The following is a 13,915-nucleotide window of genomic DNA, read 5'->3' as shown; positions in this document are numbered from 1 at the left end:
AGAGAACGTGATCAGTTTTTAGAGATGGGGAAACAGTGTGTGCCAGAAGAGATATTGAAGGTTGAGAATGGGGGTATATCCAAAACATGAGGCTAGTTTAGGCCAGTTTATCGACGCTTTTCCGGGGACTCCATGACACTTTTCCAGCAACTCTTAGGTGTTTTTCCGGCTACTTTTCCGGCCATGTCAGTCTGATCTAGGCGATTTATTAGCGAGGTATGGCCTGTATCTGGCGCCCACGTGCGAGGGCTTTGCAGGCTCGTGGCAGGTTTCTGTACTCCCATATCAACAGATGAGTCAGCATGTGGTCGAGGGTAGGTGGGGCCCACAGTTGCCTGCTCAGCAGATTGGTTGCCTCTGAAGCCACATCAGCAGGTGACTCAGCTGCCATGTAACATGCCACGTCAACAATACTGGGAACCAGAGTTCCAGCAAGTCGCTGGCCCTCAGAGGTGGGTCCAGGATTGGAGCTCGCCTTTGGGTAATTGACACATCATCATTCCAGTTAGTCCACCTGTGTTAGAAGGTGCCACGTTGGCAAGCCAAGTTTTGGGTTAGTCATGGCTTGCGTTTTTGAAGGGCTCCTTGTTAACGGTGCCTAACTGTCTGTGTTTCATTTAACCAATTTTCTGTTCTAATCGGTTTATTTATTAGCGATTGAGGAATGACACGATTGTAGACAGATCAGCGGCCGTGATTTATTCGTTGTGTAATTTTGTCTCTCATTTTCAATGGGACCTCCTGTTTATCCCACTTTTCTAAGAGTTAATGGAGTTCTGTAATCTCTCTCTCTCTCTCTACTGTAATTGCATAAGTTATATGTATACTTTTGAATGCATAATTCCAATTGAAACAGTAATTGCATAAGTTTCCTTTTATTGCTAAGAATATGAAACCTTAAAAGCAGTGGTGGCAAAGTTGGCCGGTCCAACTCGGACCCAGCTGGTCAAATGTGAACCCAGCCAAAAATTAAGAAATTTGTTTGTAATGTGTTTTTAAATGTTTTTTTTATCATTTTGGCAAAGATACACAAGACTTCAAATCCATTTTTTCTCTTGGTTATACATCTTGAGAACAATTTGAAGATTTTTTGGCATCAAAATTACCTTTTCTATTGATTTGTGAGGTGCGCTTTAATTTGATTATTTAAGCTCATCCTTAATATAAACTTTTCCCATTATAGAATAAACATTTCTGATTAGTTCTTCTTCTTTTCATAGGCATTGTAATTAAACCTGCAACATAAGATGACATCATTTACTCCAAACTACAAGTTCCATAGTCATCTACATACAAAAAGCCAAAGGCGTTCTACATTAAAGCTCCTAATCTCATTAGAGTAATGGAAACAAGCCTGGTCAGAAAGGCAAAGACAAACTTCTTGAGGTATAATAGCCAAATTAAGTTTATGAAGATGGTGCACTCTACTCTAGACCCTAAATACAAGGTTAAAACAATAAGGAATCTCATCGTTGTACAGACCAACCATAGATCTCATCTCTAAATGTTATTTCCCATCCATGTGTGACATCCATAAAAGAGAAACGCAGTCCACAAAAGTAAGAGATGGTGCATCTCCAGCCTGCAAAACAGCACCCACTAAAAGGATCAAGCTAACCACAATAGAGAGAGAGAGAGAGAGAGGAGAGCAGCATGCAAAAGAGCAACCACTACTAGAAACAGGCTCCTTACTAACAATGGCGACTAAGATAGAGAGAGAGAGGCCTGCAAACGAGCAACCACTGCTCGATACTATATATAGAAAATTGAAGAGAGTTTTCTCACCCTCCGGCCCCTTTTCCCGTTCAGCTAGTTTAGCAGCAACCTGTTCTTCTGACAAGGGGAGCAAATAGATGCTGGGGCTTGCTCTTGTTTTCATGAAGAGATCGTCAGAATGTGAGAATAGGTGGTGCTGGTTTCTTAGAATGGGGAGGAGGTGGAGCCAGTGTCTCTCTGGCGAGGGGTGGTTGTTTAGAGAGAGAAGGCTGAGAAGGCAAGGGAGTGGCATTGTTTGGAGGTTGTTGACGTGAGTTCTGTTTGTTAGAATTTGCTGTTGTAGTAGCAGGTGAAGATAAGGGAGTTTCAAGTTTGACCTTAACCTCTTCAGGATCAACAAACTCAGCTGTAAGGCAGCGGCCACCATTAGACCACTGTAGATTGTAGAGAGCATTTCGAGTTGCCATTGCTTCCTCCTCTGATGAATACTACAATAAAAACACAGAATTAAAAAAAGGGAAATTTATCAAGAGATGAACTATTTAACATTGTACCTATTTCTTTTGATTTTATATAACTCCGTCTTGGCTGGTTCTAAGCCGATCCCAAGCCCAGGTAAAGGAGGAGGGTTGTGTTATATAGGGAGCCAACGTAAAGCTTTGTTCATGAATCCTGAACCTATGAACAGAATGGCGGAACAGGATTCATGTAGCCAACCCTAAATAGTTGGGATAAGTTTAGATGATGATGATGACCAATTTCGTTTGATTTAAATAGTTGATAAGTTAGGTGTATTTTAATCATTTTCCCGTAGAAAATGACAAAATAATATGAAAAGGATTCACCATAGCCCATGAAAGTTATTTAGAGAAAAGCAGTTGAATTGGAAAGCTGAAAGGGCATTTTCCTTATCGTTTTTTTTGGTTGAATTGCTACTATTATTCTTTTCAATCACCAAGCATATGATATTTAATAATTTATGGCTGAGGGAGAGAGAGAGAGATAGAGAGAGAGAGAGAGAGAATTTATGTATAAAAAGACATACAGTGACATAACAGTGGGTCTTGATGTGGTCCATCCAGAATTTAGAGACAGTCCCAGTTTTTGCCAGAAGCTCTTGAACAGCTTTTAGAGTGAATGGACGCAGGAATTGGTCAATCCTCAAAGAAGTAGTTTCGGGCTTTTCCGATGGAGGAACTGTATAACAAAATTTTAAGAACCCACTTTAGTTTTCTTTTCTTTTTCTTCCTGTTTTTTTTTTAAAAAAAGAGAAGAACCCAAACTAGTTACTCATTTAACAACCGACAATTAAAAGAAACTTGTCCCACAGAAAGTTCAAAAGAAGTTTGTAAATCTTCCTGGGCTTCTATTGTATTCATGGCATGCATACCCAAATGGTTATCTGTAAGGTCTATTTCCTTAAAAGAAATTTGCATTTCGCATGACTTGTATGTTGCATGATTCCATGTATAATACAGTAATTCTTGAAACTACTACCATACCACCCATTCAAACAAATCAAAAGCATGGTGAAGTCAAGTCTAAAAACCAATTTACCCCCTTTAAAAAAGCGAGGGGAAAAGAACTATTGCAAGCCCAACTTGCACAACCAGAAGAAGAAGAGGAAGAAGAGCAAAATGAAGCTTACCAATGCGCTCTTTAGAGGCACCTCCATTATCGGGAGAGTCGGGATTACTGAGTGTGGTCTTAGGTAAGGATGAAAATCTATCTCTAGGCACAGAAAAAGAATTACTAAGGGGAGGAGCAGAACGAAGAGAATTTTGAGATTAGGATACCCTGAGTGGCTCCGAGCTCCACTGACACTGCCTCTTTGAAGGGTCATTGACCCTGGGTGCCTCCTGATCTGCACATAATAAAAGGGGAAAAATCAATAATAAAACATGTAAAGTAGCAATTATTTTAATACTCTCAGAAAATAAAACTACCAAATTTTCTTGAAAACAAGAATACCAAATTTTCTTGAAAACAAGAAAGGAAAAACTCCAAATCATGGAACTGTTAAAAGTCATATTTCACAATGAACTACCTCTTTCAGCCTTTTAATGGTACAATAAGGGTAATATAATAAAAGGGAAAGTTAGACACTTCCAATAAGCACTTGGCTTTCAAAGAGGGAAGTTTTTCTTTCTCTCAGTATAAGTTGAACGCCTTATACCCAGAAATATTATGAAGCGGCACGACGTATGGTCTGTTGCAACTTGCAACTAGAGTAAACTTGGAGAACAGGCCATTAAGAAATTTACACTGACGAGAAAAGGAACAAAGTACCAATGGAAAGACATCTAAATGACAGTATATGTAACTATGTAGCTTTTAGCTTTATTGGTTAACATGCGAAAGTTGTGTAAAACTTTTCAGTTTCCAAATATTTATCAAGGGTTTGCATAAAAACTTGTACAAAATTTTATTGCCTCAATAACCTTGCATCATGCACATGAAGGCAATTTCAAAGATCTCCTTGGTGAAAAACCCCAAGGTGCAGGATAGCATGAAGGCAATTTCAAAGATCTATTTGGTGAAAAACCACAACGTGCAGGATAGTAACACTACACCCACTACATACAAATTACTATTATTGGGAAATACACTAATTATCACTTACATGCCATGTACCCAAATTTATGAAAGAAAAACTTCTCACTATTGTAGAAATGTATATGAGAGTTGAGAACATTAGATTATTCCAAAGAGGAAAACTATACATACTTTTTTATATAATTCATAAGCAACTTTTCATGTTACTGAGAAAAAGCAAGATTGTAAATGTGCTTTTGCAAAATTTTGGAAGCCTTGGACCACAACTGTTTACTAGACCTAGAAACCTAAGAGCATTACTCCAACATCATGGTGACTTATTACACAATTCAAGCTAAATTATTCAAATAATACAAGCAATAAATAGATCTAAATCACAGAAAGAAAAACTAATTATGCATGTAAACAAGACCATGCAATAGTACATACCACCTTCAATTTTTCTTTTCTCCCCAATATTCACTGAGTCATTGCTTCTCTCTACAATAACATTCTTCTCATTTGGAGAGGAATCAGCCACAGCAGCAATGTCCTCTTTCATTGGACACAATTTTGATACTTCATCCTTGTCTGTGACTTCAACAGTATTTTGAATAACATTACTTTGTTTACTCTCTAATCCATCATCCTCCAGTGATTCATCCCCTGAACTTCTATCTAAATTCAGTTTTTCAGAAGAACCAACATCTGCACTATCAACTTTCTTGATAAGGTCTGCATGGTTACTAGCAGCAAGGGTCTCATCAATCTCTGTACAGCTCTGATACACACCTGGCTCTTGACCATTCAAAGAACCACCAACTGGAGGTACTTCAGTGGATGATTGGTAGGCCCCCTCTGGATAACTAGCTTCTAATTCTAAATGTAAATTATCAGCATTCAAATTATTCATTAGTTCATTCTTTTCATTTTCATTAATTGACACAGAATCGCTAGAAACAGAATTCACACTTTAGCAGACCTTTTCAAATACCTGAGAACTTGGGTTGAAAAGGTTGGGCTCCTCGCTTTTGATAGGACTCCGGGATGCCTCATCTTCTATCACAGGTTCATGCTTACACTGTTTGTCAATGGACTCTATCTGGTTTACAAGGTTGGGCTCCTCGCTTTTGTTGGGACCCTTTTCAGATACCTGAGAATTTGGGTTGCAAAGGTTGGGCTCCTCGCTTTTGATAGGACACCTCGATGCCTCACCTTCTATCACAGGTTCATGCTTACACTGTTTGTCAATGGACGCTATCCGGTTTACAAGGTTGGGCACCTCGCTTTTGTTGGGACTCTTTGATGCCTCTTCTTCTTTCAGACTTTCATGACTAGACTGTTTCTCAACGGATTCCATCTGTTTAACAGGGCTATGACTCACCGAAATGCTGACTTCTGTAGAACGCGTTGGAAATGTAACCATAAATTCAGAGGTCTCAATTTTCAAAGAATCAGTCAATTCACAATCTTGAGCTTCAACCCATTGATTGGGAATGGCATTGCTGTTATCATTGTCAACCAGTGTGGTATCCTTATCCTTAGTTTCAGTATCATCTATGATGGATTCAGTAGTGTTCTTTTTAGCTTCATTTTCACCTGGTTGATATACTGGTGCATTTCCCAGATCTGTCAGCTCCTCATCATTCTGCTGAGGCTGAGGAATAACTTAAGTATCCAAGCGATTGCCCACATTTTCCTGAACACAGTTCTCATCATTTAGAATTGCTTCGGACATCCGCTTCAGTAAATCCTCCTTTAAACCCTTAGTTATCATATTATGTCTTTGAAGTTCATCTTTCAATTCTGTCAATTAATTTAATTTAATTTTTTATTTTTATTTTTTTTCTAACAAATGTACTATTTTTATTAAAACTACAAAAAGTCAATCACATTATCAAAAATAATAAGAGAGGGTAAAAAAACGCCCCCTCTAGCCAGCCCATAAGCAATCGAGTGGCGGATTGCCGAGAACCGGGTACTTAGATGGCATCCTTCCAGTGTTACTCAAGCAAAACACTGATGTGAAAATCAACTAAACATGAAGACAACCCAAATCATATATAGCCAGTCCTCAAATACTGCACAATGTAAGTAAAAAGTAGTAGAACTGGTATTGAACATGCAAACAAAAAATTTTTAAAGTGAAAAATTAAAAAAGAATAAAATTTTCAAATGTTTGATCGTATATCTACTAAACATAAGGAAAACCTAAAATTATGAAATACAGTCCATACCTATTAAATGGGATGGAACACATGCACACACGTGTGTATACACACATACATGCATCCACACATGCATGCATAGCTAAGCTTGAAAATTTCACATATAAATTGGAGATATTACCCAAAGAAATCCTTGAGTTCCATACCCAACACTAAGTTTAAAGGTATTAAACAATAGGCATACATCCACTTTATATCATCTATGAATAATTTTCTTCTTTATAGGTAACTAACTCTACTAAACAAAACTAAATTGTGGTGAAAATACAAAATGGAAGTATGGTACCCCTAGTCGCAAAAAAATATCCAAATGTCGTATTTTATTCTAGGTATGTCCAAATTTGCTAGGCTGTATGCCACCATACTACATAATAAAAATACGGAAGAACCGTATTTATAAACCACTAATTTTAGGGTTTGAAATTCTTATTTTTCTTTATATTCATAGACATCGAGGTCGAGATGATCAATGGGAGGATTGGAACACTTTTTTTGTAGAGGATTTTTTATATGCATTTTACTTCAGCGGTATAAAGCAATGTTGGTTCAAACCGGACCAGACTGGTCAGTTTGAAGCTGAAACCAATGTATTGGTTGCTAGACCAGTCCAATTTGGCACATCGGAATGATGGTCCATTAAATCGGCCATGGAGGTGGACCGTTCCGAACTGCCCGGTCCAATGTTTACTTGTAATACCCTATACTTTTACCTAGAGGGTGCGGTTGTATAAAGCCGAAGCTCTAATAATGTTGAGACATGTGGTTTCAATACTGGAAATCTTTGTAATAGCTTTAAAATATATTTTCATCTTTAATTATAAAATTTAAAGATTTAGAAATAAAGTAGATCAAGCATATCTATGAAAGCATGAAAATCTTGAAAATTGACGATTAAAAATGTGTTACAAGATGCACTATTTCTAAAATTTGAAATCCATTCTTTTCTCATGTCCATGCATCTTGATGTCGAAATGATCGATTTGATGATATTTGGGCATCAAAACAACCTCTTCTAATAAAATTTTGGAGGTGGGCTCTAATTTGATTGTTTAGAGCCTCGGCTCTATGTAAACTTTTTTCTTATCTAAAATACTCATTTTTTATAATATTTCATTTAAGGAAAAAGTTCATATAAGGATGGCCCTAAACAATCAAATTAAGTCACACCTCAAAAATCCACTAGATGAGGTTAGTTCGATGCTAAAAGATCTTCAAATCGATCATCTCGACCTGAAGATGTATGGACATTAGAAAAAATAAATTTTAAATCTTGGAAATAGCACATCTTGTAATACATTTTCTAGATCAATAATTTTCAAAAGTTTCAAGTTTTCATAAATATGCTAGACTTTCACTATTTTTGAAGCTTTAAATTTTATAGGGGTGTGGTTTCCATACGGTTGCAACCGTAAACAATTCCACTACGATGCACCTTCAAATTTTATCATAATCTATAATTTTGATGTAAAATATTCTTGAGATTATCTCAAAATTTATTTTTGTATCGGATTACAAATTTTAAATATAAAAAATAGTTAAAATCAAGTCAATCTATAAACATATGAAAATCTTGAAAATGGATGGTGTAGATAATGTGTTGAGATGCGCTATTTTTGAGACTGAAAATCTTTTTAATTTTCATAGTCACACATCTCGATATTGAGATGATCAATCGCAAGGTTTTTCAACATTAAAACAACCTTTTCCGATAGATTTTTGAGGTGCATCCGTAGTTCTACATTATAAAGTTACAACTTTATACAAATTTTATAATTAAAGAAGAAAATAAAATTTTAGGACATAACATCCTTTCGATACTATTTGAAAGTGCGCTTACTTTGATCGTTTAGGGCTTCGGCCTTATATAAAACTACATTCTTCGTTTAATCTTTTTTTTTAGTCGGTTAGGGGACTTTTTGTCAATATAGGTTTCAGAAAGCGAATATTTAGGCGTGTTTGATAAAAGGAATTGTCTTCCATAAACTCGAAACTTACTAATACTGTTCATGTTGTGTTTTATAAAAAAAACGGAAGTTAAGAAGGGAACTTCACTAAACCGTTCATCTTCCCCTCTGTGTTAAAAAAGTTCCGAACAGAATAAAATTGGGAAGATTTTATAAAACTTCAACCCGGATAAAAGTTGTGCCCTAGGTCCTTCTTCTTCCGTTTGGTCGTCGCCATCCGCTGAGCCACCTCTCTCTTCGCACCACGCCGTTCAGCCAGACCCCTCTCTGCTCCCTAGGGTTAGCTCATCTTGTTTATTTGTCACCAGTTTATTCAGCAGCTGCGGCGAAAAAGGTCTGAACCTCGATCTCATCTGCCCCATTTCTCTGTGTAACGCCCCACCTCTCTCTCTCTAAGGGCTTTTACCCTTTCCTATAGAAAAAGTGGATGCCCAAAAACGTGGATTATGCATTCACCGTTTTCAATTCAAGGGATCGCTTGTAACTCGGTTCTGTAATTCTTCTGAATTGATTTAAAATAAAGGCTGATTGATCGTTAGGGCATTGTATGTCTCATTTTTTGGGGGTAAGTTGGTTGGGTCTAATGTTGTGGTGGTGTTGGTGAAGAAGAAGAAAAGAAGAGTATTGTTGCGGGGGATGCATCTTCTTCTCTCTCTTCTCCGATGCCACAGAATTGGCAGCCCCACCACCAAAATTCCGTTTCTCTCTCTTCACCCATCAACTATCTCTGAGGTGAATCTTTTATTTTTCTTTTCTTTTTTCTTTCTTCTCACTAGGTCTACTTTTACCCTAAATTGGATTGCTCCTGCAATCTTTGTTTGAGAACTGAATTGGATATCCTTTTGCCCCATGATAAATTTTTCCATTATTTGGCATTGCATGGTTAAATTTTGAGAATTTGCTTGTTTCACATTGTTTTCTCATTTTCTTAAAAGATTTTCTCAAATGAAACATCAACCCTTCTGATTTCCCACTCTTAAATTTGTAGATAAAGCTCTTACAGCACGGTTTGCATGCTTATATTGAAATACCATGTCACATTCTTTTCTTTTTGTTTATTGGTTTGCCAAAAATCGATTTGGTTCAGTTTTATATTTGGTTCATGGGAGCAGTTATTGACTCAGTCTTATATTGAGGTAAGCAGTTATTGATTCATGGAAGAATTCGCTAGGCTGTGACTTATATTGAAAATGGATTATCTCTGTTTTCTTACAAACTTGATACTTCTTGTACAGCGTGGTTTGGATGCGCATTTTTATTTAATTTTGACTAAAATAGATTCAATTTCTTGATATTTTATCCCAAAAAATAAAATTCAAAAAAATTAATAAAAAATAAATAATATCTAGGTATTAATTTTTACATTTTACATCTTGCCTACCTATTACTTCTACAGCTAATCCAATACAAATACCCATAACTTCTTAGTCTTTCAACATATTATTCCCAAGGGTTATCAAACATTCTTAAGTAACTTCTAATTTATTTACAGTTCATGAGGAACTTCCAATTTACAAATTCAATTTACAAAACTTGTTATCAAACAGTGCTTAGAGAGAGGGAGAGAGGGGAAGAGCTCTCTCATTTGGGGCCCTACCAATGCTCCATAATCCTTAGGCTTTTCTCCGGCAATTTTTCTTGGCAAATCCGACCGTCAATCCGCTTTCGTTTGAAGTTCAAGTAAGTGTATTCAACCGATTTTTTATTGCTTGATTTATTATTGGAAAAAATATAAAACATTCGCTTTTTTTTTTTTGGGTTTTGCAATATATCTTCTAAATAATCTTGAATCAATTGATTTGTGATCATTCAATATCATTCCAATATGGGAGTGTTTTTTCATAGTTATTTCCACTTGAAAATGTTCTTTATTAGGTTCTTCATTCCGTTTTTTGTGAGTTTTTTCTATGCTCTTTATTTTTGGTCACTTTATCTTAAAATTCATAGTCATTTATCCAAGGAGGGCTTTCTGTTTTTTTTTGTTTTTAATTTTTTTTAATGTTTGAATGAACTTTGAAGTTGATATTATTACTTTGTTAGGGATACCTTGATTTAGGGATAATTGGATGGGTCCTCTGATAGTGATTTTTTCTTGTTAGCTTTTATGTAATTTATTATGCCGGACTTTGAATAGTGAGGAAGGTAAAGGTCCACTCAAGTTGTTATTATAGAAATTTAGGAAGGCTAAGCTACCTAAAAGTTCTATCTCGTTAGGTATGCCACCGTGTATATTTTTGCTAATTTTTAATTTTTTTTTTTTTTTTTTTTTTAATTTGTTAATTGAATTCCCAATTCTCTGTTCCTTACTGGGCTTAATGTACATGGTAACCATGCAAACTTTCTTCTGTTGTTCGATGTTCATAAATTGTCTCTCACAGTAAACAATGTTGCTATATCAATTATCCTGTTTTTTACTGTAGCCAATGTTGATATTTCAATTCTCTCTTCTGATTGAATCCTGTAATAATGCTGCTAGTTCCTGAAAAATTAAATGTGATTTATTTTCTTAAACTGTGGTGATTTCTTTTCTATTTCTTGCAAAATGAAACATAAAAGGAAGCATGTATGATTTTGCAAATTATCTGTTCAAGCGCCTTTTAATTAATCGTATATTGATTTTCACTTTTGTTTGGTAAATGAAGTGATCACAGTTATGTTGGAAGCTTTTCACCCAGTGCCTGAGAGAGGCAGCATACTTTTGTGTATAATGTGGAAAATTCAACAGCTGAAACAATGGATGACATGAGCAATGTTCAGCATTGATGGATAATGAATCTTGAATCTTTGAACACTGAAACCCAATGGCTAATATTTTATCGAATGACCAGATAACCCAAGTTCGGTGTTCATAATTTATTAGCAATGATTGTGAAACGTTATTATATGGATGGTGTCATATTACGCATTGGAGGTTTGATACCTTGGGTGGGTTAGCTAGGGTTTAAGATGTAATGGTGCAAAATTACTGTCACCTAACTATGAAAGTGGCTTTTTAATTTTATTGAAGATATAATTCAATCGGTTCAAGGGAACTTAGAGATGACTCTAAGATGAGCGAAAGTAGACTTTAGGTGGGCTGGCCTTGTATAACGTAGACCTATTGCAGCACTAGTTAGGGGGGTAATTTGGTTCAAGTGGAAGGCTCTAAAAAGGCAAGGGGAAGGCCCAAAAGGACATGGATGGAAGTAGTCATTATCATCCAAGCCTTATCCCAATTATTTGGGGTCGGTTACATGGATGGAAGTAGTAAGAAGAGATTTTGTAGCTTATAATTATATTAAGGGTATGACCCTTGATGGAGCAAAATGGTGAAACAAGATTCATGTACCTACCCCAAATAGTTGGGAAAAGGCTCGGATGATAATGATGATGACGATATAATTCAACAGGTTTTTGGCTCTTTTCTAGATTAGTTGAGGAATTCAAGGCTTGATTGATCATTATGAAATTTAGTTTGCTAATATGATGAAATATGATTGCTACGTAAAACATGCATTACTCACTTAAAATCGAGTTTTTATCACTGAAACTGATCTTGCTTCTAGGAAAGATCATTTGGAATTAAATTTTGTGAACCCGTCTCGTGAAATTTTGATTTCTGACTATATTACCTATTACGAAAAATAAATGATGGTTACCTGAATTTGAAGTATCTTATGAAAATTCTATTTTTCACGTCTATTTTCAGAAAGTGTTTTTTTTCTATGTTTTGAATTCTCAGCATTTTGCAGAGGTCTCTTGCTTAAAATGAAGGAAGAAGAGCTCTGGAAATGCCAAATCCAGGATTGGTATCCGAAGTTCAAAGCTGTTTCCATCAAAACCCTCTTCCATAAGCTTCCGGAGCCCTTTGTTGAGTACCTTATGGATGATTCAGGTCCTTTTGTTCTCCCAAAAACCATCTCGAATCAAGATGCTCTACCACATAGACTGAAACCCACATGCCCAGAGTTGCAGGGTGAAGATTATCATCCATGGGAAGAAGAAAAAGAAGAAAATGAAGATGAAGAAGACACCCCAAGTTTCCCTGAATTGGAGCTGACGGTGAACCAGTCAATTGAAATACTCGGTCGTTCTGTGTTTCCTAAGCTCAACTGGAGTGCCCCAAAAGACACTGCTTGGATAAGTCCTAATGGCACACTGCGTTGCACTTGTTTCAGTGAGATCGCCTTGCTCTTGAGGTCTTCTGACAGTCTGGTTCATGATCTCTGCCATGCTTTTGATTCATGCGAGGACAAGTCCTGTTCAAGGCCACCACAATTTTACCTGGCGCTTCGTAAGTGGTATGGCGGGCTTAGGCCCGAGATGGAGTTCCGGTGCTTTGTTCGTGGGGGTCTCCTGGTTGGCATCTCTCAGAGAGAGATCACAGGGTTTTACCCCTCCGTGTTCGAGGAGCAACCCAATCTCGAATCCCTAGTTTTTGAATTTTTTGAGGAGCACGTGGTGGAAAAATTTGAACTAGAAAACTACACATTTGATGTTTATGTGACCAAGGATCGGCGGGCTAAGCTCATAGATTTTAATCCTTGGGGGGCATTTACTTTGCCACTCTTGTTCTCTTGGGAGGAATTGGAGAAGAATTTTGATGAACTTGTGAAAACAAATGATGCCTTGGATGCGGATGAAGAAGGAACAAGTGAAACATTTGAGAGAGTAAGTATCGAGGGTTGTTCGAAAAATGTTAGGATAAGTGCAGGGAGTAAGATGTTGAGACTAAGGGAGAGAGGTTATCATGTTGATTTTAGAGTTGTTGTAAGTGAGGGTGCAGTGCAGCCAGGCTTGAGAGCAATGAGTGGTGTTCCTTATGACTACATTGATGCTGCTCCAGGAAGTGCCTGGGATCAGTTTTTAAAGAATGCGGATGAAGAACTGCAAAGGCAAGGATTGGAACTTGATTAAATACTCACCAGGTTAATCTGCAATTCATATTGTGATCGGATCTTAAATTACGTGTTATTGACGCAGAAGGGCATTTACTTTGACAAGCGTTGTGTTCAAATGTCTGAATGTCAGGTATGGAAAGATGTCTATCAACGTTTCTGTTACATATTTGCCTTCTGTACTCTTTCCGGTGTTTTTTTGTGCATGCTGGTCCAAACCAAAATGCGCTATATTTTGCAAGGAAGAAACACATGAGAAAGATTATACTTGTTTAGCAATTTGGATGGACATAAATGCCTCGTGGTGGTTTCCCACCGGGGCTCGTTTGGCTCCATGGGTTAACAAACCTATTGTAATGTCAAACCTGGGTTATGTTAAAATTCTCGCTAAAAAAGATTAAAATTTGAGATAGTTTCTCTATAAACAATTAAAATTTGATATGGTTTCTCTCCAAATATTTTGAGACAATTTCTCTCTCTAAAAATTTGAAATTTTAGATTATTGACAGTTTCTCTCTCCAAAATTTTTGAGATAGTTACTTCTTAAAAAAAAGGAAAAAAAAAAGAGTTTCTATTTTTAAAAAATTTTAAATAT

The 13,915-nt window shown here is 36.6% G+C and overlaps 1 protein-coding gene and 1 non-coding gene across 8 annotated transcripts; one reads left to right on the top strand and one right to left on the bottom strand.

Moving 5' to 3' along the window:
- Positions 1-208: 208 nt before the first annotated feature.
- Positions 209-6,244, bottom strand: LOC18436757 (uncharacterized). The gene is made up of 10 exons (XR_016043528.1): positions 6,190-6,244; positions 5,945-6,057; positions 5,246-5,899; positions 4,702-5,173; positions 3,365-3,502; positions 2,762-2,913; positions 1,669-2,204; positions 1,479-1,582; positions 1,295-1,354; positions 209-475 (listed from the first exon to the last, which is right to left on the bottom strand). It is a non-coding gene; the product is annotated as an uncharacterized LOC18436757 (transcript).
- Positions 6,245-8,588: 2,344 nt separating this feature from the next.
- On the top strand, positions 8,589-13,599 carry EDA35 (temperature sensing protein-like protein). 7 transcript variants are annotated; one of them, XM_088851426.1, is made up of 4 exons: positions 8,589-8,777; positions 9,050-9,175; positions 9,991-10,123; positions 12,175-13,599. In XM_088851426.1, exon 4 carries the CDS (start codon positions 12,191-12,193, stop codon positions 13,337-13,339), a length of 1,149 nt encoding a protein of 382 aa, XP_088707552.1. In that variant the 5' UTR covers positions 8,589-8,777; positions 9,050-9,175; positions 9,991-10,123; positions 12,175-12,190; the 3' UTR covers positions 13,340-13,599. The 7 variants fall into 7 exon arrangements, with proteins under 7 accessions (XP_088707552.1, XP_088707549.1, XP_020524594.1 ...); XM_088851423.1 differs by having other exon boundaries at positions 9,936-10,123; XM_020668935.2 differs by lacking the exon at positions 9,050-9,175.
- The last annotated feature ends 316 nt before the right edge of the window (positions 13,600-13,915 follow it).

This window comes from Amborella trichopoda, chromosome 11, assembly GCF_054954075.1.
Source record: "Amborella trichopoda isolate Santa Cruz 75 chromosome 11, AtrichopodaSantaCruz75HAP2 v2.0, whole genome shotgun sequence".
Classification (NCBI taxonomy): Eukaryota; Viridiplantae; Streptophyta; class Magnoliopsida; order Amborellales; family Amborellaceae; genus Amborella; species Amborella trichopoda.
This window is presented reverse-complemented; position numbering and strand designations above follow the sequence as displayed.